This window comes from Salmo salar, chromosome ssa07, assembly GCF_905237065.1.
Source record: "Salmo salar chromosome ssa07, Ssal_v3.1, whole genome shotgun sequence".
Taxonomy (NCBI): Eukaryota; Metazoa; Chordata; class Actinopteri; order Salmoniformes; family Salmonidae; genus Salmo; species Salmo salar.
In genome coordinates this window covers 41,772,718-41,800,697 of record NC_059448.1, presented here as the reverse complement: position 1 = coordinate 41,800,697, position 27,980 = coordinate 41,772,718, and the positions used below count along the sequence as shown (strand labels likewise).

At 43.6% G+C, this 27,980-nt stretch overlaps 1 protein-coding gene across 1 annotated transcript; it reads right to left on the bottom strand.

Moving 5' to 3' along the window:
* Nucleotides 1-62: 62 nt before the first annotated feature.
* Nucleotides 63-26,899, bottom strand: LOC106609321 (patatin-like phospholipase domain-containing protein 2). Its single transcript, XM_045721997.1, has 9 exons — nt 26,473-26,899; nt 22,111-22,343; nt 21,735-21,800; nt 17,038-17,247; nt 7,848-7,908; nt 7,080-7,256; nt 5,121-5,253; nt 3,379-3,498; nt 63-3,253 (listed from the first exon to the last, which is right to left on the bottom strand). Exons 1-9 carry the CDS (start codon nt 26,657-26,659, stop codon nt 3,025-3,027), a joined length of 1,416 nt encoding a protein of 471 aa, XP_045577953.1. The 5' UTR covers nt 26,660-26,899; the 3' UTR covers nt 63-3,024.
* Between the last annotated feature and the right edge of the window lie 1,081 nt (nt 26,900-27,980).

The window sequence follows — 27,980 nt, the reverse complement described above, 5'->3', positions numbered from 1 at the left end:
TCTGTGCTGAATTAAATATTACCACTACCTTTTTAAAAACATGTGTATCTTTATTTCCCAAACACAATTCAGTACAATCACATCTTTTTTTTAATCATTTAAACATCTTTTAACACAGACTTAACACCTAACAAACACGTTGTACATTGTTAAACACTTTTAACATAGGCCAGGCCCTGTTGTTACCTCATATCCCCAGCAATAATGCCTAGCATTTAAGCCTGGGAAGAAAACACTTACATTTGCTCAACTTGCCATTGGCTCAACCATTGTCTCAACTTACCCCATGGTCATTGGCTCAACTTACCCCAAGGCAAACATCTTCACTATATTAGCCCACACAGCTACAAGGATGCACTTTCATGCTAGGTTTAGGATCTCATGTTGAAGGTTATTGAGACCCCAACTGACGTAAAGAACAATCTTAAAATTATCTACATATGTTGGTTTAGACACAAGCATCATGAAACCTCAAACACAAATTAATTTGATTTGGTGAAAATCACATATATATATTTTTTACCTAACTAGCTTACCACTTTTTCCATGTGGTTTCTTCCTTCAGACTCCATGAAATGGTGGCCTCTTCTGAAATATTTGGTCAAATTATTCATTTTGTGTATAAACAAAGATCAATTTACCGCTTTGGCTCAACTTATCCCACTCTCCCCTACTTATTCTGCACAGTTTCCATAATGATGAGGCACCACAATAGGATTTTAATAGTTACAGTATATATAAACACAGAAGGTCACATCATAAAAACCGTTATGTTATTAAGATAAGGGCCTTAATGAAATAACAACAATAAAGTATATTTTAAAAAATGTTTTATTGTCACATAGACCATATAGGTGCAGTGAAATGTGCTGTTTTGCAGGGTTAGCCATAGTAGTATGGCACCTCTGGAGCAAATTAGGATTAAGTGCCTTGCTCATATGAACAGGTTTTTCACTTTGTTGGCTCAGGTATTTGAACCAGCAACCTTTCCTTTATTGGCCCAATGCTCTAACCACTAGGCTACCTACCATCCTAGGCACAAGTAGGCAGAGGTTTTCACAGTGTTACACACGTTCCAAAAATAAGTACAGTATGTGGCCTACTATAAATGGAGCAGTGTGATAACTTAAATTTGACATTTAATTATGCCATTAAAATTGTGAATCCTATGCACCTAAAGTTATTGTGCAAAAGCAAATGTCAACATTAAGAGAAGTTCTGAAGGGAACTATCAAGAATATTGGGATTTCAAATTTCTTGACATCACAGCTTATCACAGTAGTTCATAGTTTAGTGCAAGGGTCCTGTCTAATACAAAATAAATAACACAACACAGCTCATATTTAAGAAGTCAACGTCAAGTCATGTCAACAGTCCGTCTGGAATGAGGAATGAATGCTACATTTGACTGAACACAGGTAGGTAGGTACTGTGCTTAAGGTAGTGACAACACGTTATCTGGTAAAACTAGACACAGTGATTTATAAAATGTGTAAATCCCCAAAAAGAATTCACTTGCAGAGGTCTTTGGTGGTGAGCTGGTAAATTGATTTCCAATGTGTACAATAGAATAAAACATGGATGGTGGAGTGATCAAAAGACATGATTGAGTCATTAGTGTGTCTATAGCAAAAGTTCTGGATTCCAAAGCTATTCGATCACATGACCATCTTGCCCATCCTAAACCACCTTTCAGTTCCTATACACTATAGACAGGCCCCGTGGGAGGGAACTTGAGCAGGCACATGTGGATTCCATATGTTTGATAGGTTCCATTCATTCCATTCCAGACATGACAAAAAGGCCCGTCCTCCTATAGCTCCTCCCGCCATCAGTCTCCTCTGACGCTCAGATAGGCTAATAACCGATTGATAATTCTAGCTTGTAGTTTGCTGCAACCTACAGTATCAGACCGCTACTTATGACACAACTTTGATTACATATAGCTACAGTATTTCAAGGGTCAAGGCTCTAGACTGCAACCACGATTTGGTCAAACAGTAAAGTGCATTATCCTCATGATTCCTGTAATGAAAGTGTCTGCCCAGCCCCTTGACCTGTTCCGCTGGAGCCTGCTGCTGTGATGACCAAGCCACGACGTGCACTCTGGGAGTGAGTAAAAAATGCTTCTTAATTGTATAACATTTCGCTATAACATTTGAAAATCCAATTGCGGGAAATTCATTGATTTAGAAGCAAATGTTGTTCGCAGCTTTCTGTGGGTATACTTTATATTTGTCATCTCTTAATATTGAGCTCAATAGCAACTATTTTACAATCAAAATATTAGACATGGCTTTCAGATACGAAGCCCACGAAATGCGCAATTGCGCATTGACCCCGTTGTATGTGTATAGGGTAGCAGTGCTAACAGTGTGGAAAAAAAGAAGACATTTCGTTAACTTTTAGATTAATACATGACTAGTAGCAGTGGTTATTGTATTTAGTGTTAGTGATCTAGCTAATGTGTTTGAGTTTTCACTGTATCATGTGGTGTATAAGCCCCAAAATAATTTAGCCTATGATATTAGTGCACATAAAGATTTAGGCAAATTTGTCTCCATTGAACAAAAAAAGAACAGAACATTCTGGAGCTCTATTTTAACAGTAAAATATAACAACAATACCCTATCGTCAACTCACAATTCATGACAATCGCTGGATTCGGTTGCACATCAAAATACTGTATCTGGAATCATGCAGTCCTGCTTCGACATGTTGGATAGAACCATTTATTTCCTGAGTAGCCTACCATCTCAGTAGTTATGGTCCATCTTGGGTTAGTTCTAAAAATCTTTGATATGACTTTACTCCCATAAAAACTCTGGATGGAACCGTGGTTTGTGGCTAATGAGGCAATACAAATGTGATGTGGACTAAAATATAACTAAAATGAAAGGGCATTTAGTTGACTAAAATGGCTCTCTTTTCGTCATTTTAACAATGACTAAATCATTATTCAAATCACAAAAATGTGACTAAGACTTAATGATATTTTAGTCAAAATGCCAGACTAGAATGAATCTAAAAAAGAGTGCCAAAATGAACACTGAAGCAGATCTGTCGTGGGGAGGGGCTGGGCGTGAGGGGGCTGGTGGGGCAGTGGGAAGAGGAGGCGGTGGGGATGTTCCAGTACTGGCTTTGGAGGTTGAGAGCAGAGAGAGCGAACCTGGCGAGGTGACCGTTTCTCTCCCTTTGTCTGTCACTTTCCAGGGGTGGGGGCAGGCTCAGGCAATTCCTCAGGGAACCATCACTGCAAAAATAAAAACACACAAGGACATTAGACTTTATTCATACTGTATGACAGACATCCAAATCTACAAGTAGACTCCATCCATCCATAATATAACCCAGTAGTAGTAACTCCATGTCTCTGACCTGGTTATGTCTGCTGGCGATCCTCTCCAGGCATGTCTGTACACGCTCCCAGCCACATCCCCAGCCACCCCAGCTAGCCAACGCATGTCTGCAGGCACCTCTGGGATCCACTCCAGAAACCTGGAGTACAGGAGAGGGACAACAGAGAGTCAAAATACTGTGATGTAGCAGTAGGGGGGGCAGTTCTCAACAATTCCTGTGGTGGATTGACTTGCCTATTTTGTGACAATGTCCACTAGGGGGCCCTGTGCAGTGCGTTCAAATTGATTTGGTTTAGTAAGAAACCTCAACCTATTAAATTGTATTTGTCACATGCTTCCAACAATGCAGAGATAAAAAAAGACAAATAATATAAAAATAACAACAACATTTCGCTACACTCGCATTAACATCTGCAAACCATTTGTATGTGACCCCCCCAAAACAAAAAATCAATTTCAAATACGCAATGAGTAACGACAACTTGGCTATATACACTATACACACCGTGTACCAGTACCAAGTTGATGTGCAGGGGTACGAGGTAATTGAGGAAGATATGTACATATAGGTAGGGATAAAATTACTAGACAACGGGATAGATAATAAACGGTAACAGCAGCGTATGTGATAAGTCAAAAGGGGTTAGTACGAAAAGGGCAAATGCAGATATTCCAGGTAGCTGTTGGTTAACTATTAAACTAACTATTTAGCAGTCTTATAGCTTAGGGGTAGAAGCTGTCCAGGGTCCTGTTGGTTCCAGACATGGTGCATCGCTACTACTTGCCATGCGGGAGCAAAGAGAACGGTCAATGTCTTGGGTGGCTGGAGTCTCACAATTTTAGGGCCTTCCTCTGACTGCCTGGTATAGAGGTCCTGGATGGCAGGGAGTTCGACCCCAGTCAGGTACTGGGCCGTACGCACCACCCTCTGTAACGCCTTGCAGTCGGATGCCAAGCAGTTGCCATACCAAGCAGTGATGCAACCAGTCAATATGCTCTCAAAGGTGCAGCTTTATAATATATTTTTTGAGGATCTGAGTGCCCATGACAAATCTTTTCAGCCTCCTGAGGGGGAAAAGGCATTGTCGTGTCCTCTTCACAACTCTGTTGGTGATGTGGACCATGATAATTCCTTAATGATGTGGACACCGAGGTACTTGAAGCTCTTGACCTGCTCCACTACAGCCCCATTGATGTTGATGGGGGCGTGCTCGGCCCTCCCCTTCCTGTAGTCCACAATCAGCTGTTTTGTCTTGCTGACGTTGAGGGAGAGGTTGTTGTCCTGGCACCACACTGTCAGGTCTCTGACCTCCTCCCTATAGGCTGTCACATCATTATCGGTGATCAGGTCTACTACCACCGTTGTATCGTCGGCAAACTTAATGATGGTGTTGGAGTCGTGCGCTGCCAGTCGTAGGTGAACAGGCAGTAGCGTTAGGGACTAAGCACGCACCCCTCAGGGGCCCCCGTGTTGAGGTCCAGCGTGGCGGGTGTGTTGTTGCCTAACCTCACCACCTGGGTGAGAACAGAGGGTAGTTATTTGGTTGTTGTGGTGGGCTAATGAGGCTGCTGTATGCTAAATGATAGTTATGCTAAAGGAGAGTTATGCTATTGGCTATTTCTGGGCTTTTTAGAAGATGATTTGTTTGCATTACTGTTGTCATTGGTTGCTGTTTGAACTACTGTGACCGCATTGAGCTCATTGAGGGCTTGTTAGTTTGTGGTAGGTAGCACTAGTAGTGGTATACGATGTAGTCTTACCTCTTTCCCACTGAGTAGGCTGATACCACAGGTAGTGTGCAGGGCAGGAGCATGTAGGAGGCCACTCTGACCGGTAGCATCTCAGACACCTGAGCATACAGACCAGGCTTCTGCTGGCACGCCTCACAGAACACTACAGTCATAGAGACACAATATGTCACACTTCGCTGATACGGGCACAGCCTCAGATGACTTTCAGTGACAATCACACGTCACTGAGAATAGCATAGTGACAACACAATGTTATAACTAGATAACAACAGCTTTTAACAGCTTTGAGCAGAAAAGATTGGAAAGTCTAGGTCAGGGATGGGCAACTTTGATGGGGGTGGTGCCGTGGTGGCCACAAAAAATCTGAACTCGCAGGTCTGCATACATACATCCATGCCCACACATGCAGTCAGAGCCAGCCCTAGACTTTAGGTGGACGTAAGTAATTTTCTTTGGGGGGGGGGCCTCCCACCTTGCAAGTGAAACATTTAAGCATCCCCCCTCTTCACAGCGGAGGGAAAAAATTGCATTTTAAGAGCTAAGTTCCTGCAATTCTACACATTTTGCCATGGGGCGTAGACAAAATGTTGCAGTTTTAAACTACGTTTCCTACAGTTCTACACATTTTGCCATGGGGCGGAGAGATGGGGCGGAGTTTTTAAAGTTTTTATATCTGAGTAACTAACAAAATCAATGGGGGCTCCCTGATCGGTAATTCGACGATGATCATGATTACTGCAAGTTTAGATAGCTGGCTAAACTAGAATTTATCAATCCCCCCAAGAATTGCTGACATGGGCTAATTGAGTGACTGTCAGTAGCTAAGTTTCCATCCAATTTGCGACAGATTTTCATGTGAATATTCTAGAATCTGCATAAAACAATATGTGCATTTTCCCACCAGAGATGTGTTTCCATCAAACTGACTTTTTGCGGCTAAAAGACTGGTCATGATGACGTAGCGCACACCATGTCTGCATTTATAAAATTGTACCGCCATTTCATGTTTCCATCAGCCTGGTGGACACTTTTTTTTCATGTGTCAGGTAATTCATCCGCCTGAATTAAATGGTACCTGCAAAACACCAGTCTCAACGTCAACAGTGAAGAGGCGACTCTGGGATGCTGGCCTTCTAGGCAGAGTTGCAAAGAAAAAGCCATATCTCAGACTGGCCAATAAAAATAAAATATTAAGATGGGCAAAAGAACACAGACACTGGACAGAGGAACTCTTCACTGTTGACGTTGAGACTGGTGTTTTGCGGGTACTATTTAATGAAGCTGCCAGATGTGGACTTGTGAGGCGTCTGTTTATCAAACTAGACACTAATGTACTTGTCCTCTTGCTCAGTTGTGCACCGGGTCCTCCCACTCCTCTTTCTATTCTGGTTAGAGCCAGTTTGCGCTGTTCTGTGAAGGGAGTAGTACACAGCGTTGTACGAGATCTTCAGTTTCTTGGCAATTTCTCGCATGGAATAGCCTTCATTTCTCAGAACAAGAATAGACTAAAGAGTTTCAGAAGAAAGTTCTTTGTTTCTGGCCATTTTAAGCCTGTAATTGAACCCACAAATGCTGATGCTCCAGATACTGAACTAGTCTAAAGAAGGCCAGTTTTATTGCTTCTTTAATCAGATCAACAGTTTTCAGCTGTGCTAACATAATTGCAAAAGGGTTTTCTAATGATCAATTAGCCTTTCAAAATGATAAACTTGGATTAGCTAACACACCGTGCCATTGGAACACACGAGTGATGGTTGCTGATAATGGGTCTTCTGTACGCCTATGTAGATATTCCCTCAAAAAAATCAGCCGTTTCTTTTCTTCCAAAAACAAGGACATTTCTAAGTGACCCCAAACTTTTGAACGGTAGTGTATAAATACCAATAAAGTGGAAATTGATACGCAGGCCTACAAAATGGCGCGGGACGCCAGTTGCCCATCCCTGGTCTAGGATGACCTCCTATCTACCTTTCTTGATTTGGGTTGGCAGGTTGTCAACAATCTGCTCATCCAACCACCAGTGTTGCTTCCTCAGGCGGCAGAGATTCATCCAGTTCTTAGTGGTTACCATGGCGATGGGCTTGCTGCAGCAGGTGGCTTCTGATAGGTTGGGGCCGGCAGTCGGACACTCCAGCTTTAGCAGATCTGACATCATAAATGATACATTAATAATCTTTGTAATACAGCATAGACTAGTTGTTTGTTTAGCACAAAAAACGGTGCGTGGCAACTATGGGGCAAAACAGACAGGGTTGGCTTAGATTGTTTTTGTCTCAATGTTTATTGAAACCATAAATCCTTTTGCACAATGAGCATTTGTTGTCTCTCAAATACATTGTTACAGTTGTTGGTTAGCTAGCTAGCCATATTAGCATTGACATGAAATCAGTTAAAACACCTCAAAACAAGACATGGTAATCAAAATAACACTAGATGAAACAAGCCACCTACGAGTCCCCACACGATAGCTTCTTGTCATTGTTGCTAGCTATCTGACTGCATGGCTTCTCGCACCATCGATGCGCGCACATTTTCCTGATGTTGTCAGCCAATCCGTCTATACAAATATTACAACATAAATAAGTGTTGGTTTACCATAATGGAAATAAGTGCTGGTTTACTCCACACTTCATTTTGAACCCTGTACAATTGACATAATTGATGCTCACTGCGTATATGTCACAGTAGCTTAGCACAGCCCACTATTACTGTCAAAGGCAACATAGTAATACTCACGGTTCTCCTCAAGAAAGCGAAGGGCGTCCTTGTAGCCACTCTGACATATCTCTGCCATGCCCTGTCAAAGAAAACACATAGATCATACCTATTGAGGTAGGGGATCATAAGCAAGAGATAGATTGAATAAATATACTGCTCATATATAAGAGACAGAGGATACCCATTAGACAGAGACTTTGTTTATCATATAACAACTGATATATAACCACACAAAATACAGGGCAACGGCTCAGATACATTCATCATTTCACGGGTTATAACTATTACAATTTCACTTACTGACTAGCAATCATGTTATTGCTGATAATTAACTATTACATAAGCAGTTGATTTTAACCACATAAAACAGAGGGAAATGATGTACAGTTGAAGTCAGAAGTTTACATACACTTAGGTTGAAGTCATTAAAACTAGTTTTTCAACCAATCCACAAATTTCTTGTTAACAAACCATAGTTTTGGCAAGTCGGTTAGGACATCTACCTTGTGCATGACACAAGTAATTTTTCCAGCAATTGTTTACAGACAGATTATTTCACTTATAATTCACTGTATCACAATTCCAGTGGGTCAGAAGTTTACATACACTAAGTTGCCTGTGCCTTTCAACAGCTTGGAAAATTCCAGAAAATTATGTCATGGCTTTAGAAGTTTCTGATAGGCTAATTGACATCATTTGAGTCAATTGGAAGCGTACCTGTGGATGTATTTCAAGGCCTACCTTCAAACTCAGTGCCTCTTTGCTTGACATCATGGGAAAATCAAAAGAAATCAGCCAAGACCTCAGAAAAAAAATTGTAGACCTCCACAAGTCTGGTTCATCCTTGGGAGCAATTTCCAAATGCCCGAAGGTACCACGTTCATCTGTACAAACAATAGTACGCAAGTATAAACACCATCGGACCATGCAGCCGTCATACCGCTCAGGAAGGAGTGGTTCTGTCTCTAGTTCTGTCTCCTAGAGATGAACGTACTTTGGTGCAAAAAGTGCAAATCGATCCCAGAACAACAGCAAAAGACTTTGTGAAGATGCTGGAGGAAACAGATACAAAAGTATCTATATCCATAGTAAAACGAGTCCTATATCGACATAACCTGAAAGGCCGCTCAGCAAGGAAGAAGCCACTGTTCCAAAACTGCCATAAAAAAGCCAGACTTCGGTTTGCAACTGCACATGGGGACAAAGATCATACTTTTTGGAGAAATGTCCTCTGGTCTGATGAAACAAAAATAGAACTGTTTGGCCATAATGACCATCATTATGTTTGGAGGAAAAAGGGGGAGGCTTGCAAGCCGAAGAACACCATCCCAACCGTGAAGCACGAGGGTGGCAGGATCATGTTGTGGGGTGCTAGGCTGCAGGAGGGACTGGTGTAATTCACAAAATAGATGGCATCATGAGAAAGGATTCTCTGGATATATTGAAGCAACATCTCAAGACATCAATCAGGAAGTTAAAGCTTGGTCGCAAATGGGTCTTCCAAATGGACAATGACCCCAAGCATACTTCCAAAGTTGTGGCAAAATGGCTTAAGGATAACAAAGTCAAGGTATTGGAGTGGCCATCACAAAGCCCTGACCTCAATCCTATAGAACATTTGTGGGCAGAACTGAAAAGGCATGTGCGAGCAAGGAGGCCTACAAACCTGACTCAGTTACACCTGCTCTGTCAGTAGGAATGGGCCAAAATTCACGTAACTGACTGTGGGAAGCTTGTGGAAGGCTACTCGAAACGTTTGACCCAATTTAAACAATTTAAAGGCAATGCTACCAAATACTAATTGAGTGTATGTAAACTTCTGACCCACTGGGAATGTGATGAAAGAAATAAAACCTGAAATAAATCATTCTCTCTACTATTATTCTGACATTTCACGTTCAGAAAATAAAGTGGTGATCCTAACTGACCTAAGACAGGGATTTTTACTAGGATTAAATGTCAGGAATTGTGAAAAACTGAGTTTAAATGTATTTGGCTAAGGTGTATGTAAACGTCTGACTTCAACTGCATATTAGCCTGAACCGTCCCGTACAACAGGCTCCTCCTGTCCTGTGTTTGTGAATGGACAACAATCCAGGAAGTGTTTGACTAGGGGTTATAGGTCAACGTCTCTGAGTGCTCTCTGTTCTCTGCCTACTCTAGATTTTGTGTTACTACAACAACAAAGCCACAGGGAGAGAAGTATCTAGCCAGAAACTGTGGTCATGTCTGAATACCCATACTAGCGTATTACATACAGTGAGGGAAAAAAGTATTTGATCCCCTGCTGATTTTGTACGTTTGCCCACTGACAAAGAAATGATCAGTCTATAATTTCAATGGTAGATTTATTTGAACAGTGAGAGACAGAATAACAACAAAAAAATCCAGAAAACGCATGTCAAAAATGTTATAAATTGATTTGCATTTTAATGAGGGAAATAAGTATTTCACAAGTATACACGGCATCCCTAGCTGCTTCCTCAGAGCATGCGCAGACCAGCTGGCTGGTGTGTTTACAGACATATTCAATTGCTCCCTATCCCAGTCTGCAGTTCCCACATGCTTCAAGATGGCCACGATTGTTCCTGTACCCAAGATATCAAAGATAACTGAACTAAATGACTGCCGCCCCGTAGCACTCACTTCTGTCATCATGAAGTGCTTTGAGAGACTAGTCAAGGATCAAATCACCTCCACCTTACCTGCCACCCTAGACCCACTTCAGTTTGCATACCGCCCCAACAGGTCCACAGACGATGCCAGGTGGTGAAGGTAGGAAACAACATTTCCACTTCGCTGACCCTCACACTGGGGCCCCACAAGGGTGCCTGCTCAGCCCCCTCCTGTATTCCCTTTTCACCCATGACTGCTTGGCCATGCGCACCTCCAACTCAATCATCAAGTTTGCAGACGACACATCAGTAGTGGGCTTGATTACCAACAACGACAACACAGCCTACAGGGAGGAGGTGAGGGCACTCGGAGTGTGGTGTTAGGAAAACAACATCTCACTCAACGTCAACAAAACAAAGGAGATGATCATGGACTTCAGGAAACAGCAGAGGGAGCACCCTCCTATCCACATCAAAGGGACAGTAGTAGAGAAGCTGGAAAGTTTTAAGTTCCTCAGCGTACACATCACAGACAAACTGAAATGGTCCACCCACACAGACAGTGTGGTGAAGAAGGAGCAACAGAGCCTCTTCAACCTCAGGAGGTTGAAGAAATTTGGCTTGTCACCTAAAACCCTGACAAACTTTTACAGATGCACAATTGAGAGCATCCTGTCAGGCTGTATCACCGCCCGGAAAGGCAACTGCACCGCCCTCAACTGCAAGGCTCTCCAGAGGGTGGTGTGAACTGCACAGGGCATCACCGGGGGCAAACTGCCTGCCCTCCAGGACATCTACAGCACTCGATGTCACAGGAAGGCCAAAAAGATCATCAAGGACAACAACCACCCGAGCCACTGCCTGTTTACCCCACTACCATCCAGAAGGCGAGGTCAGTACAGGTGCATCAAATCTGGGACCGAGAGACTGAAAAACAGCTTCTATCTCAAGGTCATCAGACTGCTAAACAGCAATCATTAACTCTGAGAGGCTGCTGCCTACATAGAGACTCAAATCATTGACCACTTTAATAAATAGATCACTAGTCACTTTATTACAATGCCACTTTAATAATGTTTACATATCTTACATTACTCATCTCATATGTATATACTGTATCTTATACCATTTATTGCATCTTGCCTATGCCGCTCGGCCATCGCTCATCCATATACTTATATGTACGTATTCTTATTCCATCCCTTTAGATCCCTGTGTATTAGGTAGTTGTTGAAGAATTGTTAGATTACTTGTTCGATATTACTGCGCTGTCGGAACTACAAGCACAAGCACTTCACTACACTCGCATTAATATCTGCTAACCATGTGTATGTGACCAATTCAATTTTATTTGATTAAACTATGGGTATTCGGACACAGCCTGTGTATGTGTGAAGTTAGCCAGAGTTGGTTAAACACTAGTACATTTGAGGGTAAATGAAGGGTTTAGTTTGTGTGAATGTGTGTGCATGTCATGTAAAGGTCATGTCAAATGTAAAGGTGTCTGAGTAAAAAAAAAACACAGTTCCTTGTTCTAAGTAGGGCCTCTGCACATGACTCTGTCAGTGGGATTTGTGACCACAGGGATTACATAATCCCAAAATTCCAGAAAACACAACATTCCAGGCACACATGAAGGCAAAAGATGGTGGCAGATCTTGGATTTCAGCAACAATAATAACACAGCGAAAACTAAACTAAGAGACACAGATCAACCTCGAAGAGGGAAAAGTTCACCTTACGCTAAAAGTTGACTCCCATGTTATTATCCAGACAGTGAAGGAGAATGAGGAACACAGGGAAGGTAATTGAACAATAACAGAAGCCAATCATGTCCTGCCAGTACTGATCACTGTGGAGTTAGGGAGGGACAGGGGAGGGCAAAGTTCAGATAGGAAGTACTGTATGGGGAGTGAGGGTAGGAGGCAGAGTCCGAAGAGGAGACAGGGTAGGGGCGAGATGGGGGAGTTGGAGTTATATAACTAGGAAATAGGATAGTGGGAGGTCAGGGGTCAAGTTATGAGGTGTCCAGTCTCCCATACCAGACCACTAGACTCTCCTATAGAAAAGTAAATAGAATGTTTAGAACCATGGAAAACTATTATTTCAAGGGTACCTAAATAAGGTTTTCTTTCAGTCAACTTGGTTCAACATCTCACTATGCCCTTATTTGGTTGAAACCTTATTCAATCACGCCTACAGGCCAAACAGAGCTATGTGGGTGTACACCCCCGCGTGTCTATATAACACCCTGCACTGCTCTGGTTTCCTTATTCTTCTATTTGGTTACTATCTGGTTTCTAGCCCGTTAAGCAGATTTCTTCAGAAAACTAGCTCTCAACTTAACTGTTCTTTTCGGTGTGGGTTACCACCCCACCACAGAGCATTGAGTTCCTTATTTTCTATTTTCAGAAATTCTGCTAACTTCAGCTTCACTTTACCGATTGAAGCTACCTCAGTTAGCTTGTCAGCAGAGCTTTTTGTTATCCGCTAGCTACAGTATACATGTTCCCTGGCTTACAAACAATTGGCGTTGTTAGCTAGCTAGCTGTACTGCTTTAACATCCCGCTAATAGCAGGTTCCCACAAATGTTTCTACTTCTAGCTCTCCATCAGTTCCCACTGTTCGGGGTTAGCTAGCTGAATTTTCGAGTGCCTTGGCTTGTTAGTGGGCTAACGGCACCACTGGTGTTTTAGCTAGCAACCTCTGGGCTAAACCCCAATTTGGGCTTGTTTGGCTAGCACGAGCAGTGCTGTTTCTTCAGACAGATACAGTCCACTCACCAGCAACGCGGTGCCTCAGAGCACAGATGTCACTCCAAGCAACGAGCAGCGGAGACGCCCTCGGCTTCACCTGGAGGGAAGGGGAAGAAGCGGCACACCTAGTGCTAGGTGCGGGGGCTCGAAGATCCGGCAGAGTTCCTTCGACCTTGGCAACCAGAATCTCCTAGGAGTCCTGTGTCAGGTCACACAAGCTCGTTTACACATGGTATAGGTGTTGCACAGGAACCCCCATCAAGATCCATAAGCCCTAGTTGGGGCGGGTCAACACTACTCTTCACCCAAGTATAGTTCTCAAATAAAGAGTTACCAACACATCCAGGCCCACAGGCTGAGGGTGATGGTCCAGAATGTTCCCATGCAAGCAAATCAATTTCTTGAGGGCGTCCTTGTCTGGCCATCAGGCTTGGCAGGGCCCCCATCCCTTCCACGGGACAGGTTGCCCACATGCGGAGTTGCCCCAAGTGGGGCGACTGCCACAGGGCTCCCCGTCCCCCCCATGGGACAGGCGGGTTCCCTTACATCTCACAGAGAGTAGTGGCGCACGTGTGCAGTCTTCCCTTGGGTCCCATGCACCGTAGACCAGGAGTTCAGACTACAATTCACAGGGCCCCCTCCGCTTTTCATGGGAATAGTACAGTGGCCCAAATCCTTAGAGATGAGATACGGTCTCTGTTGGCCAAGGGAGCCATACGTGTGGTGCTGAGGGAGGAAGCTCACCAGAGCTTATTCAGACGTTATTTATTGCCCCCCCCCAAAGAAAAAGGGGGGTCCTGGATTTGCAGCACCTCAACAAGTATCTGAAAGTCTACAGATTTCGAATGACTGGTTGATCTGACCTGCGTGGACACTCTGGCGCAGGCAATGGAGCACATAGCCCAGCTGTTGTCGCACCTGCTCGCTCTAGGCTTCAGGATAAATCGTGCCAAAAGCTTACTCTTATCTACCCAGCAGAAAATATTTTAGGGATTGTCTCTGGACTCTGTAGCGGTGAGCAGCCCTCACCGTGGAGACAGCAATGGCTTTTTGCCACTGCGTCTGTGTTTTGCTCAGCAACATCAGTCACGTAATGGATGTGTCTGAGGCTTCTTGGGCTCATGGCCTCCATGATTGTGGCAGTTCCGCTTGTTCTCCTCCTCATGAGAGATTTCCAGCAATGGGTGACCTCACTCCACTTAGACCCGTCTCTCCACCGGCACAGGCGCATGCTTCTCTCTGCAAAGTGTATATCGGCACTTCAATACTGGAAAGATCCATCCTTCTTGACGCGGGGCTGCCCTACTGGGAGAGTCTTCACTCGTAAAGAAGTGACAAAAGATTCATCACTACAGGGATGGGGGCAGTCCACGATGGGCGTATGGTGAACGGCATATGGTCAGACTCTATGAGTACAGCCCATATCAATGTTTTCGAGCTCTACGCTGTGTTACTAGGCCTCAGGCACTTCCGTCCATTCTTACATGGCCAACATGTCCTGGTCAGGTCAGACAATACGTCTACAGTGGCATATATCAACGGCCAAGGAGGAACATGCTCCCATCAACTTCACCCTCTGGCGAAAGAGCTCTTGCTATGGAGAAGCGACCATCTGTTGTCTCTCGGAGCAACACATACCAGGTAGACTAAACTGAAGTGCAAGGTCTACTGTCGCGTTGCAACCCCCTACCAGGGGAGTGGTGACATCATCCCGAAGTCGTCAAGGAGGTGTCGGAGCGTTATGGCAGGACTGCCATCGATCAGTTCGCATTGCAGGACAATGTGCCCTGACGCTTGTTCTTCGCGATGAGAGATCACAATGCTCTTCTAGGCGTGAACACGCTGGCCCACAAGTGGCCAGATGTGCTTCTGTATGCCTTCCCTCCAGTGGGCCTGACCCCCCCTACTCTGAACAGAGTGAGAGCAAACAGTCTATCCCTCATCCTGATAGCTTCACATTGCCCGGGAAGCCATGGCTGGCGGAGATTGTACCTCTCCTGTACATGCAACCATGGTGCCTCCCACAGCACTGGGATCTGCTATCCCAAGAGCAAGGCAAAATATTCCATCCTCATCCCGAGCTGATGGATCTCTGAGCCTGGCCTGTGAGAGGCCCAACTTAGACTCGGCGGGCTTGCCTCCGAACGTGGTTGCCACAATTCAGAGCACCACAGCCCCTTGTTCAAGAGGTCTTTACGACCTGAAGTCGAGGGTATTTGAGAGGTTGTGTTCAAGACAAGAGTTGGTGTCCTTCCAGTGTTCCATCCCTGCCATTCTCTCCTTCCTACAGGATTTTCTCGACAAGGGCAAGGCGTTAGCGACCTTCATCCGCTCTCGGTTCATCCTTTATGCACTCAGTTTGCCCCTGACTACTCCAAGGTTATGATACGCTGTGTTCATTCCTAAGGTCATTCCCATGACCTATAATAGTCAAGCCACTGACCTCTTTCCCTTCCACCCTCCGCTGTTCTCTTCTCCAGAGCAGCGGTGCCTTAACAAGTTGTGTCCGGTGCGCGCACTGTGCATCTGCCATTCCGGAGTTGTGACTAACTGTTTGTTTGCTTCAGCAACCCTGCTCTGGGAAGGGCTTTGCCCAAACAACGCCTCTCCCATTGGATAGTGGAGGCTATCACCAAGGCATACAGTTGTCGGGAATTGTAGTCTCCCCTGGGTGTCCGGGCACATTCCACTATAGGAATTGCCACATCATGGGCACTGTTCAGATGCATCTCCGTCTTGGTGATTTGTGTGGCGGATAGTTGAGCTTCCCCTCACAACTTTGTGAGGTTCTATCACCTGGACGTTCTGCGCCTTCCCATGATGGACACAGTCCTTGGTGCTGGAGCTGAGTAGGATGGATCAGGTACATTACCATGTACCAAAACAGACTTCTCAGGAAACTGACTATTGTCAATCGGTGCATTTTATAAGTATTCCATAGCGAGATGTCGAACCGAGTCGACTGAAAGAAAATGTTGGATTACAGTATGTAACCCCAGTTCAGTGTAGGAGATGAGGGAGACATCTCACCAGATTGCACTTGTGTAAGAGGTAGTTCTGAGAATGAGGAAACCAGAGCAGTGCAGGGTGTTATATAGGCATGCAAGGCATACACCCACAAAGCTCTGATTGGCCTGTTAGGTGTGATTGAATAAGGCTTCAACCAATGACCCGCCGAAGAGGGCGTGTCCCATAGTGAGACGTCTCCCTCGTCTCCTGCAGGGAACCGGTGTTACACATTGTAACCCAAACATAAGGCCTTTACAAGCAGTCATAAACAACCCATCTAATGAATGGGACTAAGAAGCATTCTGATCCTCCATCCTACCTTTGGCAACAGGGCCTACATAAGGACTTCATAACACATTCATAACACATAAATAACACATTGGTAAGCAGTCATAGCGGGCGTCCTACACTCTTAGAAAAATGGGTTGCAAAAGGGTTTTTCAGCTGTCCTCATAGGAGAACCCTTTTTGGTTCCAGGTCGAACCCTCTGTGGAAACGGTTCTACATGGAACCCAAAAGGGTTCTACTTGGAACTAAAAAAGTATCTTCAAAGAGTCCTATGTTTTTTTGTTTTTTTACCTTTATTTAACTAGGCAAGTCAGTTAAGAACAAATTCTTATTTTCAATGACGGCCTAGGAAAAGTGGGTTAACTGCCTTGTTCAGGGGCAGAACAACAGATTTTTACCTTGTCAGCTCGGGGATTTGATCTTGCAAGCTTTTGGTTCTTAGTCCAACGCGCTAACCACTAAGCTACCTGCCACCAAATAATGTGGACAGCCGAAGAACCCTTTTAGGTTCTAGATAGAAAAAGGTGCTAAGTGTGTACCTTGGGTTCTGGGGGGAACAGGGCCTTGCTGAGGTGGTACATGTTGCTCAGGTTCAACCGGATGGAGGTGTTGGTGAAACGAAGCTCGTGGAAGTTGAAGGAGGTGTCCCGGGGACAGATGTCGCTTTCGCCCGAGAACGGAGAGATGCTGATGGTGTTCTTCAGCTCTGACTGTGGAAGGTTGTCACTGATCCCCCCATCCACATAACGCTGGAGAGAGAAGAGGGGGAGAGAGGGAGGAGGGAGAGCGAAAGTGAGAATAGATGGGTGTTTTTGGAACCATGCACAACTTACATCAGGACCACAGCCTCTCCACAGAACAAGACCCCAGGCATACTGTGGTCAAGATGTCTCAGGGCTGACAGATATGACTGTTCTACATCTCTTATACAGTATAAAGGCTATCAACTTAGAATGAATGCCAGATAAATCTTCTCTAAGAGGCAAGACACATCAACATAGCTGTTACAGAATCCCCCTGCCAAGGGCGCTATATCACTGTTTTGTGTAAGCATTTGTTTATTTGCTGTCTGCATTTCACCCATCCTCACCCTTCGTCCCCCTCACCTGAGATATCAATATCTCCTCCAGTTCATGGCTTCAGCCAATCAGACAATAGCCATGTGTCTCAAATCTGTGCACGCTCAAGCCCTGCAGTCTCTCCAGGCCCTGATTGGCTAGCCAGCCTGACCCACGGTCTCCAAGGGAGTAAACATTGCCCGTACCTAAACTGTGTTATTCCAGTCTGTGAGTGCAGGTGAACATATTGTGCATACAATTTGTGACTGCAAAGTAAGTTGATGTCGATGTTATCATTGTAGTATGTGCTAGAGTAGCAGTATTCCATGGAGTTCTCATTCCTGTTATTATTATGTTACTACTGATATTGTATGCGATGATGAGTCCTTGCTCTTGTGTGTTGCTGTGCAATAGCATAATATTTGTATAATATACAGTCCTTGTCATTAGTCTTACTGTGCTATTGCCACGCTAGTCATTCATCTGGTGTTACTATGTAATACATGGTTATTAGGTCATTGTTAGGTACAGTCCTTGTTGTTTAATCCCATACCCCATTATATCGAAAATATCTATTCAGGACAGTATATTTATCTCCTGTATAGCATATTTACTACCTCTCTATTTCTGTCCATTACAGAACCATAGACATGTACATCTTCTCCTGTGTATGATTAAAGTTCCTGTGTGTGTTAACTCTGGGCTGCTTTATTCCCCTCTAACCGGGGGCGGTGTTAGTGAGTCACAAACCAGTCAAATATGTAGAGCCGGGTCACTCTCTTTCAATTGCCCTGTGTTCGATACAGAAATGGATAAAGCTCATAGGCCATTGAAGCACTGACAGAGACCTCTAGGTATTTTGAGGAGAGAGTAAGTAAATAATAGTATTTGGAAAATATATTATAAATATTTGTTGACTGCCTCCGCCTATCTTCTGGTAAAAAAACGTGTCACTTAACCCAACTCGGTTATCACTGAAATCGAATGTATACGATACGACATATTCAAGGAAACATTTTCCTTAAGGGCATATTAGGTGTGGCGTGTCAGCAGAAGATTTCCCCTAAGCCAGCTTCTCCACACTGTCAAATCATGACCAAACAGACCGACAGTACTATTTGGAGAATTAATCAATTTTGCCAGTCTTATGTAATTGCACGATGCAGCTCCATTTCAAGTACAGATTTGTGAATTAATTGACATTTTTCTAGTGTAAAACGCTTAGAACATCTGAGGGAAAAAAGGATATCAGTGCCAGTTCCAAAGTCAGATTATGACTCAATTTGGCAGTAAGGTTGGCATAAACATTGGGTTGTTAGTTTACCTGAAATGCACATAGATCCTTTTTTCTGGATCTTTGTAGAATTCTGACCCATTTTGAGTCCCACATAATCGTGTGTTCTCTACTCCCACCATTAATACACAGATAAAAGGGAAGACCTAGTTCGTTTCTACTAATCTCTCCTCCTTCAGTCTTCTTCTGTGGGTTTTACATGGCGGTTGGTAACCAACCTGGCTACGCAGACGCTCATTGACGTGTGTGAGCAGTTTACGTGAAATGATTGAATAACATGCATGTGTACATTTATTTTGCAGCACATGCAACGCGGGCGGTGTGGTCAGCATATTAGACAGGTCTGTGTGTTAATGTGTTCAGTCACAGTGTTGACTTGGCTCTGAGCCAGTTCTTCCCTGAGCCAGAATGGTACGAGAGAGAGAAAGAGAAAGAGAGAGAGAGAGAGAGAGAGAGAGAGAGAGAGAGAGAGAGAGAGAATACCTAAATAGGTCATTGATATATGGTAGTTGATGTTTTGGAGGACTGTGCTCCTATGTCCTAGTGACTCAGTTTAGAATGGAGCCACCCTGGACTCTGGTCCCAATCTGCTGAAGCCAGAAGCCAGTCTGGAAGTACACTATATATACACTGCTCAAAAAAATAAAGGGAACACTTAAACAACACATCCTAGATCTGAATGAAATAAATAATCTTATTAAATACTTTTTTCTTTACATAGTTGAATGTGCTGACAACAAAATCACACAAAAATAATCAATGGAAATCCAATTTATCAACCCATGGAGGTCTGGATTTGGAGTCACACTCAAAATTAAAGTGGAAAACCACACTACAGGCTGATCCAACTTTGATGTAATGTCCTTAAAACAAGTCAAAATGAGGCTCAGTAGTGTGTGTGGCCTCCACGTGCCTGTATGACATCCCTACAACGCCTGGGCATGCTCCTGATGAGGTGGCGGATGGTCTCCTGAGGGATCTCCTCCCAGACCTGGACTAAAGCATGTATGTATGTATGTATGTATGTATGTATGTATGTATGTATGTATGTATGTATGTATGTATGTATGTATGTATGTATGTATGTATGCATGTATGTATGTATGCATGTATGTATGTATGTGTATATGTACAGTATGTATGTATGTATGTATGTATGTATGTATGTATGTATGTATGTATGTATGTATGTATGTATGTATGTATGTATGTATGTATGTATATTATTTTACTGCTCTAGGGATGTAATTATTGCTTGGATAACCTTAATTACTATTATGTATAGATTTTTACCGTACTTTTCTTTTTAACACTCTTTATGCGATGCCCAATGCAGAGAACACAGGAAGAAGACTTATTATTTAATTACTAAAGGGAATTTTTGTAATGTTTGTTTATGTGTCAATTAATCCTATAAGGGATGGGTTGCCAATTGGCGATTTGACACAAAAAATACAATTTCAGTAATTCATTCATACAGTTGACCAGTCAGCTCGAGCAGAGCTTTGTGCAAGGAAGAGCAGGAGGAGCACTGCCAGAGTCCTGCAAAATGACCTCCAGCAGGCCACAAATGTGCATGTGTCTGCTCAAACGGTCAGAAACAGACTCCATGAGGGTGGTATGAGGGCCCGACGTCCACAGGTGGGGGTTGTGCTTACAGCCCAACATCGTGCAGGACGTTTGGCATTTGCCAGAGAACACCAAGATTGGCAAATTCGCCACTGGCGCCCTGTGCTCTTCACAGATGAAAGCAGGTTCACACTGAGCACATGTGACAGACATGACAGAGTCTGGAGACGCCATGGAGAACGTTCTGCTGCCTGCAACATCCTCCAGCATGAACGGTTTGGCGGTGGGTCAGTCATGGTGTGGGGTGGCATATCTTTGGGGGGCCGCACAGCCCTCCATGTGCTCGCCAGAGGTAGCCTGACTGCCATTAGGTACCGAGATGAGATCCTCAGACCCCTTGTGAGACCATATGCTGGTGCGGTTGGCCTTTGGTTCCTCCTAATGCAAGACAATGCTAGACCTCATGTGGCTATGGACTGGCCCGCCCGTTCCCCAGACCTGAATCCAATTGAGCACATCTGGAACATCATGTCTCGCTCCATCCACCAACGCCACGTTGCACCACAGACTGTCCAGGAGTTGGTGGATGCTTTAGTCCAGGTCTGGGAGGAGATCCCTCAGGAGACCATCCGCCACCTCATCAGGAGCATGCCCAGGCGTTGTAGGGAGGTCATACAGGCACGTGGAGGCCACACACACTACTGAGCCTCATTTTGACTTGTTTTAAGGACATTACATCAAAGTTGGATCAGCCTGCAGTGTGGTTTTCCACTTTAATTTTGAGTGTGACTCCAAATCCAGACCTCCATGGGTTGATAAATTGGATTTCCATTGATTATTTTTGTGTGATTTTGTTGTCAGCACATTCCACTATGTAAAGAAAAAAGTATTTAATACGATTATTTCTTTCATTCAGATCTAGGATGTGTTGTTTAAGTGTTCCCTTTATTTTTTTGAGCAGTGTATATATAAATACATATATATATTTTATATATATATAATACACCACTGGCCTGCCAAGGAAAATGGTCCACGGGCTGATTAGCTACTAGGGTAAGGTAGATTGACAAATGGACAAGTACCAGAGTGTATGCACAGACCGACAGACAGACAAGACATACACACGAACAGAAACATTGTGCAACACTTAAACCTATAGCCTCCTTATGACTATGACCTGAGCAATAAAGGCATCTTAAAAACGAGACCATAATAAACTCAGTCCAACATTTGCTGATTTTTCTTAGAAAATAAGGAAACAGTGTTCAAGGAAACATAAGAAAGCAGTTGAGGCATTAGGGCCTTGGGGACTTACTACTCCTTGGAAGGATGGGGGGATCAGGCCACAGTATATGGGGATGAAACAGCTACACAGCAGTGCCTGTAGACACATCAGAGAGAGAGATGTTACACAGTCCAACCCAGTTTACACTTCATACAACTAATGTACACAGTCAATGGCAAGGCCAGTAGCTGAAAGGACAAATATTTCCGGGATATGTATGGGATATGGAAAAACTCTCATCAGGGCCCATATTCACAATGTGTTTCATAGTAGGAGTGCTGATCTACGATCAGGTCCCAACTCCAATCCATTATGATTTAAGTGGCAAAACCGATCCTAGATCAGTACTCCTACTCTGATATGTTTTGTGAATAGCAGCCCAGGTGGGTTGAGTGAGGACACTGACCTGGATGAGCTCCTCCTTGGACTTGAACTCGGACACGATGACGTTTTGTCCATCAGACACGCGAGTGAGTGACACACACAGCCTCCCGGAGGCGAGTGTGTGAGCGTTGGCGGGCAGGTCGCGCTCCAGGCCCGCCTTGATGATCTTGAGCGGGTTGAAGGAGGGGTGGAGGGGACCCAGGTTACGCTTCCGGGCATCCATGACCGTCTCGAGCACATCCTCACAGCACTTAGCTAGAGGAGGGGAGGGACGGAGAGACAGTCTGTTAGTTGTTTTAGGGCCTTCCATTGGGAGGAATTGGATAATTGTTTTATTCAAAGGAAAATTGATTCCCGACGGAACTAAACAGTGAACCGTAGCTCACAAAAACCAAATCTCCACCGGTTTCCCTTATTTACTGCCCTGCACCTGTACTGAGCTAGTTATGTGTGTTCATCTTATCTACACTTGGATGGAATGGATCTAAAGACTTTTATGCTCACAGACAGAGTTCTGTGACTCTCTTACAGTGGCTCTATGCACACTCACTGGACTCACCCACACAGTCACACATACTACAGTGACACACACACAAACAAACACACTACATACGCTCTAACACTCACACATAGACACACTTTCACACGCTGCTACACTGTTTATTATCTATTCTGATTGCCTAGTCACTTTTACCCCTACCTACATGTACATATTACCTAAATCACCTCAACTACCTTGTACCCCAGCACATTGATTTGGTACCGGTACTCCTTTTACAGTTGAAGTCAGAAGTTTACATACACCTTAGCCAAATACATTTAAACTCAGTTTTTCACAATTGCTGACATTTAATCCTAGTAAACATTTACTGTCTTAGGTCAGTTAGGATCACCACTTTATTTTAAGAATGTGAAATGTCAGAATAATAGTAGAGAGAATTATTTATTTATGATTTTCTTTCATCACATTCCCAGTGAAGTTTACATACACTCAATTAGTATTTGTTAGCATTGCCTTTAAATTGTTTAACTTGGGTCAAATGTTTCGCGTAGCCTTCCACAAGCTTCCCATAATAAGTTGGGTGAATTTTGGCCCATTCCTCCTGACAGAGCAGGTGTAACTGATTCAGATTTGTAGGCCTCCTTGCTCGCACATGCTTTTCAGTTCTGCCCACAAATCTTCTATTGCTTTGTGATGGCCACTCCAGTTTTGCGCAAATGCTGCCATCTATCCACGGTCTGCGCGATGTACTGAGAACCCAGCTGGCTGTATGGACGGGGACAGTATATCCAGACAGAGCCATGATTCCGTGAAACAGAGTATGTTGCAGTCCCTGATGTCTCTCTTGAAGGAGATCCTCGCCCTGAGCTCGTCTACTTTATTGTCCAGGGACTGAACATTAGCGAGTAAATACTCGGAAGCGGTGGATGGTGTGCATGCCTCCTGAGTCAGACTAGAAATACACTCCTCTTCTCCGCCGGCGGAGTCTTGGAGCAGCCTCTGGAATAAGTTCAATTGCCCTGGGGGGTACGAACAAAGGATCCAATTTAGGAAAGTCGTATTTTGGGAAAGTCGTATTTTGGGAAAGTCGTACCCCTACCTACATGTACAAATTACCTCCACTAACCTGTACCCCCGCACATTGCTGTGCCCCCGCACATTCACTCTGTACCAGTACCCCCTGTATATAGCCTCGGAATTGTTATTTTATTGTGTTACTTTTTATTTTATTTTTTTACTTTAGTTTATTTAGTAAATATTTTCTTAACTCTATTTCTTGAAGTGCATTGTTGGTTAAGGGCTTGTAAGTAAGCATTTCACGGTTGTATTCGGCACATGTGACAAATAACATTTTATTTGATTTTATTTGATTTCTGGTCGTAATGCTGGTAAGTTACCGCCGCTCTGATATCCAAAAGTTATTTTCGGCTGTATGTATTGTAATAACACAAAAAATGTTCTGGGCTAATAGTTTAAGAAATAACACGCCAAAAAAAAAAAAATACTGCAAAGTTGCATAGGAGCTAGAAGCAGAGCTGTTGGCGCCATCTATTTTACTTCAGGAATGATGTTCAAACCCCTGCTCATATGAAACCTCTCGCCTGGATGAATGAATTGATCCACACCAGTCACTCTCGTCCATCCTCACCTACCACAGGTACTTTTGGATGGCTGAGTTAGCGCTTTATACTCTATGCTAGCACTATTTTGAATATCTAGTTTATTCAATTGTTATAACCTACTGACTCGCTTTATAAATAAATCCTGAATATGCTGCCAAGCAATTGTGGTCCCAACAAGGGCCCCTGTTTATAGTGTCTTTAGGCTATCCAGGGCTTTTTAAAATCCAAGACCAAAAATACTAGACATGTACACAATTGTATTTCACCTTTCAGGATTCTCTGTGATTCAACCTCTCCCCGGATTACACAAAAATAAGTACTACTACTACTCACCGCAGCTGAGTCCCTGACCGGAGCTCCCCTTTGCATGCACATAAAAACATCTATAGGTATCTGTACATCTCCTTTACTGTGAGATGAACGAAGGCTACCTGTATTTCCCTTGCCTGTCCTTTGCTCTGTATTTGTAGTGCCTGTATAACATCGACATCGAGTACAGCTGAAACAATTCAAATGGGCTGTGGGCCTGTGTTCGGTACAGCTACATGTTCAACACAGCTTAACTGTCATGACCTGTGCAATTGACCCCTCCCTACTACATGGGGTGATGTACTTGTTGTCGGTGATATAAAAGTTGGTGTTGATGGGGTCACAATAGTGCATTGCCTGTCAAGTCTCCTCACTGCTGATTGGTCAGTTCAGTGGAGCCACATCCTTATCTGGTCGTAACTGGAAAAGGGGAGGTGTAGTTGATTGAGCGTGAGGATTTTATGGTCTGTGCCTGTCAGCGTGTAACATGATGAGAGAGAGTGAGAAAGGGCCTGGAAGATATCTGTAAGACATTTTATCTAAAACCGTAAATGTATTTGGAGAGTTTTTTGGCCACCGGGCCTAAACACAAACATTCATGAACACATGAAAAAAGTATTGTCTACATCAAAGAATGTCATTTTTCTCCATAAAATTGCTGCAGAAAGATTTTACACAATTTTAAATTTTGGAGAGTTTTTTGATGCCTTGTAATGGACAAAAGCACATACAGTCAGATTGGTGTATATCTGTATAATGTTTCCTGGCACATGTTGACAAGATGTTGTAGAATCACTGGAAGGGGATATTGACCAGCTGAACATCTTTGAATAGTCACCTCAGTATACAGCTCAATGAACAAACCAGGCGTTTTGTTATATTTCAGTCTTCTGTGATATACTGCATATAAACTCAATGCAAGCTCAAAATGGAATACATTTCAGCTCTATATCATACATGGTACAGGTGTATTCTTCAATAAGCCCATAACCATGTGTGAGGTGTATACTCTTGTCTCAAAGTACATTTGTTTAAGGCTACCAAGAAACGCTCTGTGCGGACCCTTGTTTAAGCACACCTCGGTAAAAGGTTCATGACTCCTATATTGACTGTTCACTCTATAAGTCAAACACATATTTCTTTTTTCATTGGTCGCATACAAGTGTTTAGCAGATGTTATTGCAGGTGTAGCGAAATGTCTCCCTCTATTACTCCTTCACACTTTCTTTCAATCTCTCACCCTCTTTAACACTCTCTCACTCTCATTTAAACATGATACAACTGGGACAGGTACGGGCTGATTCCAAGAAACCTTGCAGGCTACTCCTTTGTCTCTTGATGATGAAGTTATAGGGTTCAAAATTAAGAGAAAGTGAAAAAGGCCAGGTTTCGCACAGACACTCAGCTAGGAACTACTCTCTTAAGTCAGTTCTATGTGATGCAAGGTTATATTTACTCTTAATCGTGATTGTGTGTGTGCCCCTAGTCAGCGAGATCCATCACTACCATTGGAAGACCTCTGATCCAGAGGACCAATAGGTCAATAGTCCTTTAACTGACCATTTATCAGTGGTGATATGATAAATGAGTGGTAGGCTACCATATTTCTACACAGGCAGGTATTTTGGCTCAATTATAAATCATTTGCAGTTTATAACATGAGAAAAAATGTAGCCTATTTTAAAATTCTAAATTCAACCTATAACACCAGTATAATCACCTATCTATTACATAGGAGCAACGTTTCCAGCATTGTTAGTCATTTCACCCCATGTGTCAAGACCATCAATTATTTTTCTTGATAATTAATTTGACTGCTAATCTGAAGTTGCCCTAAACACATGAAAGGGATGACTACTCCTTGTGCGTAAAAGTCCCCATCCAGGCAATCAACTGATGACAGGAACTGGTTAAATCAAGGGCCAGTGTACAGTAGGGTACTGTAGCCTACCTATGGATGCCTGGCTGGCGAGCATCGAGGCAGAAAGGGAACCGGCTGAAGCCCCGTAGATCTTGGTGGCTCCTTTGATAAGGTAAGGCGCTTGTTCCAACAGGCAGCTGGCCACTCCGATGTGATAGATCCCCAGGAACCCGCAGCCGGCGAATGACAGATTCCATTCCTTCGTTAGGTCGAACATCCCTGGTGGACAGTCTTTAACGAGGACCTACAAGTTTGGGCAAATGCGTTCCTTATGATCACTCCAAAATGTTTACTTTTTTGACAAGTCCCCTTCACTGTTGAATGTCAACAACAGTTCCGAAAGATATTGGAATAGAGAACGGCTCAAACTAGGGCACACTAGCCAGTCTACTCTTGTGCAATGTACGAAGAGACGGACAGTCATCTATTGAGAATCGCCGGAGCGCTGAAGTACCCGGTTCAAGAACAGGGCAGGTCTGGCCAATCTTTATAAAGAGGCAGAGCCACGCCCCACACTCTGAATTGGAAATAAATGAGAGAGAGATGCAGTCTATTAATGTATATTATACGCTAATCTGTATATTTGTTTAACCTGCCTGCTATTACTGTGACAAATCGAACCTTATTAACCGATGTGAGTAGCCTATATCATCCTATGCGGTCAATTGAGCCGAGACTCACAAAACGCAGTCAAGCCACCCTCCTGAATTTCATGCGTGAATACACAGCACTTTACGGTATCGCGTGTTTTCAGGTAAGGAAATTAAGCGGGGCAAGATCAGGTCGGACCATTCTTGCTAATGAGAGAGCAGATACGCGTGTGAACAACAGGCACAACTCCGATATAAAGTATTTTTTCGCAAAGTTGCCGGGATGTTACGTAGCCTATTTATATCAGTATACTCGTAACAATCTAATCATTACGAAACTCATATTCGATCAGACAAGTAGTGATGTTACTTTTGATACAGGAGCTCCAAGGCATGCCTCGAAATCGTTAAGCATCTAACATCTCAATCACTCACAACTACAGTGCCAGGCGCAAAATGGTACACAGCATCATATGGATATGTGTGCAACAAAAGTTCAACATTCACCTTCTGCTACCATTCACCTTCTGCTACCATTTCTATCAAGCCATCTACACATCATTTTTGATGCATGCATTCGATAAATCCAACATATGCACCACACAGAACGCTGTAACGCAATGCTGCAACGCAATGCTGCAAGGCAAGCGCAGCTTCCATTGGAAATGAATGTACATCTATATATACAAAAGTATGTGGACACCCCTTCAAATGTGTGGATTTGGCTATTTCAGCCACACCTGTGGCTGACAGGTGTATAAAATCGAGCACACATCCATGCAATCTCCATAGACAGACATTGGAAGTAGAATGGCCTTACTGAAGAGCTCAGTGACTTTCACGCTTCAAAAACACCGACAGCGTCCTTGTGCAAAATACGCAGCATCATCTGGATATGTGTGCAACAAAAGTTCAACATTCACCTTCTGCTACCATTTCTGTCAAACC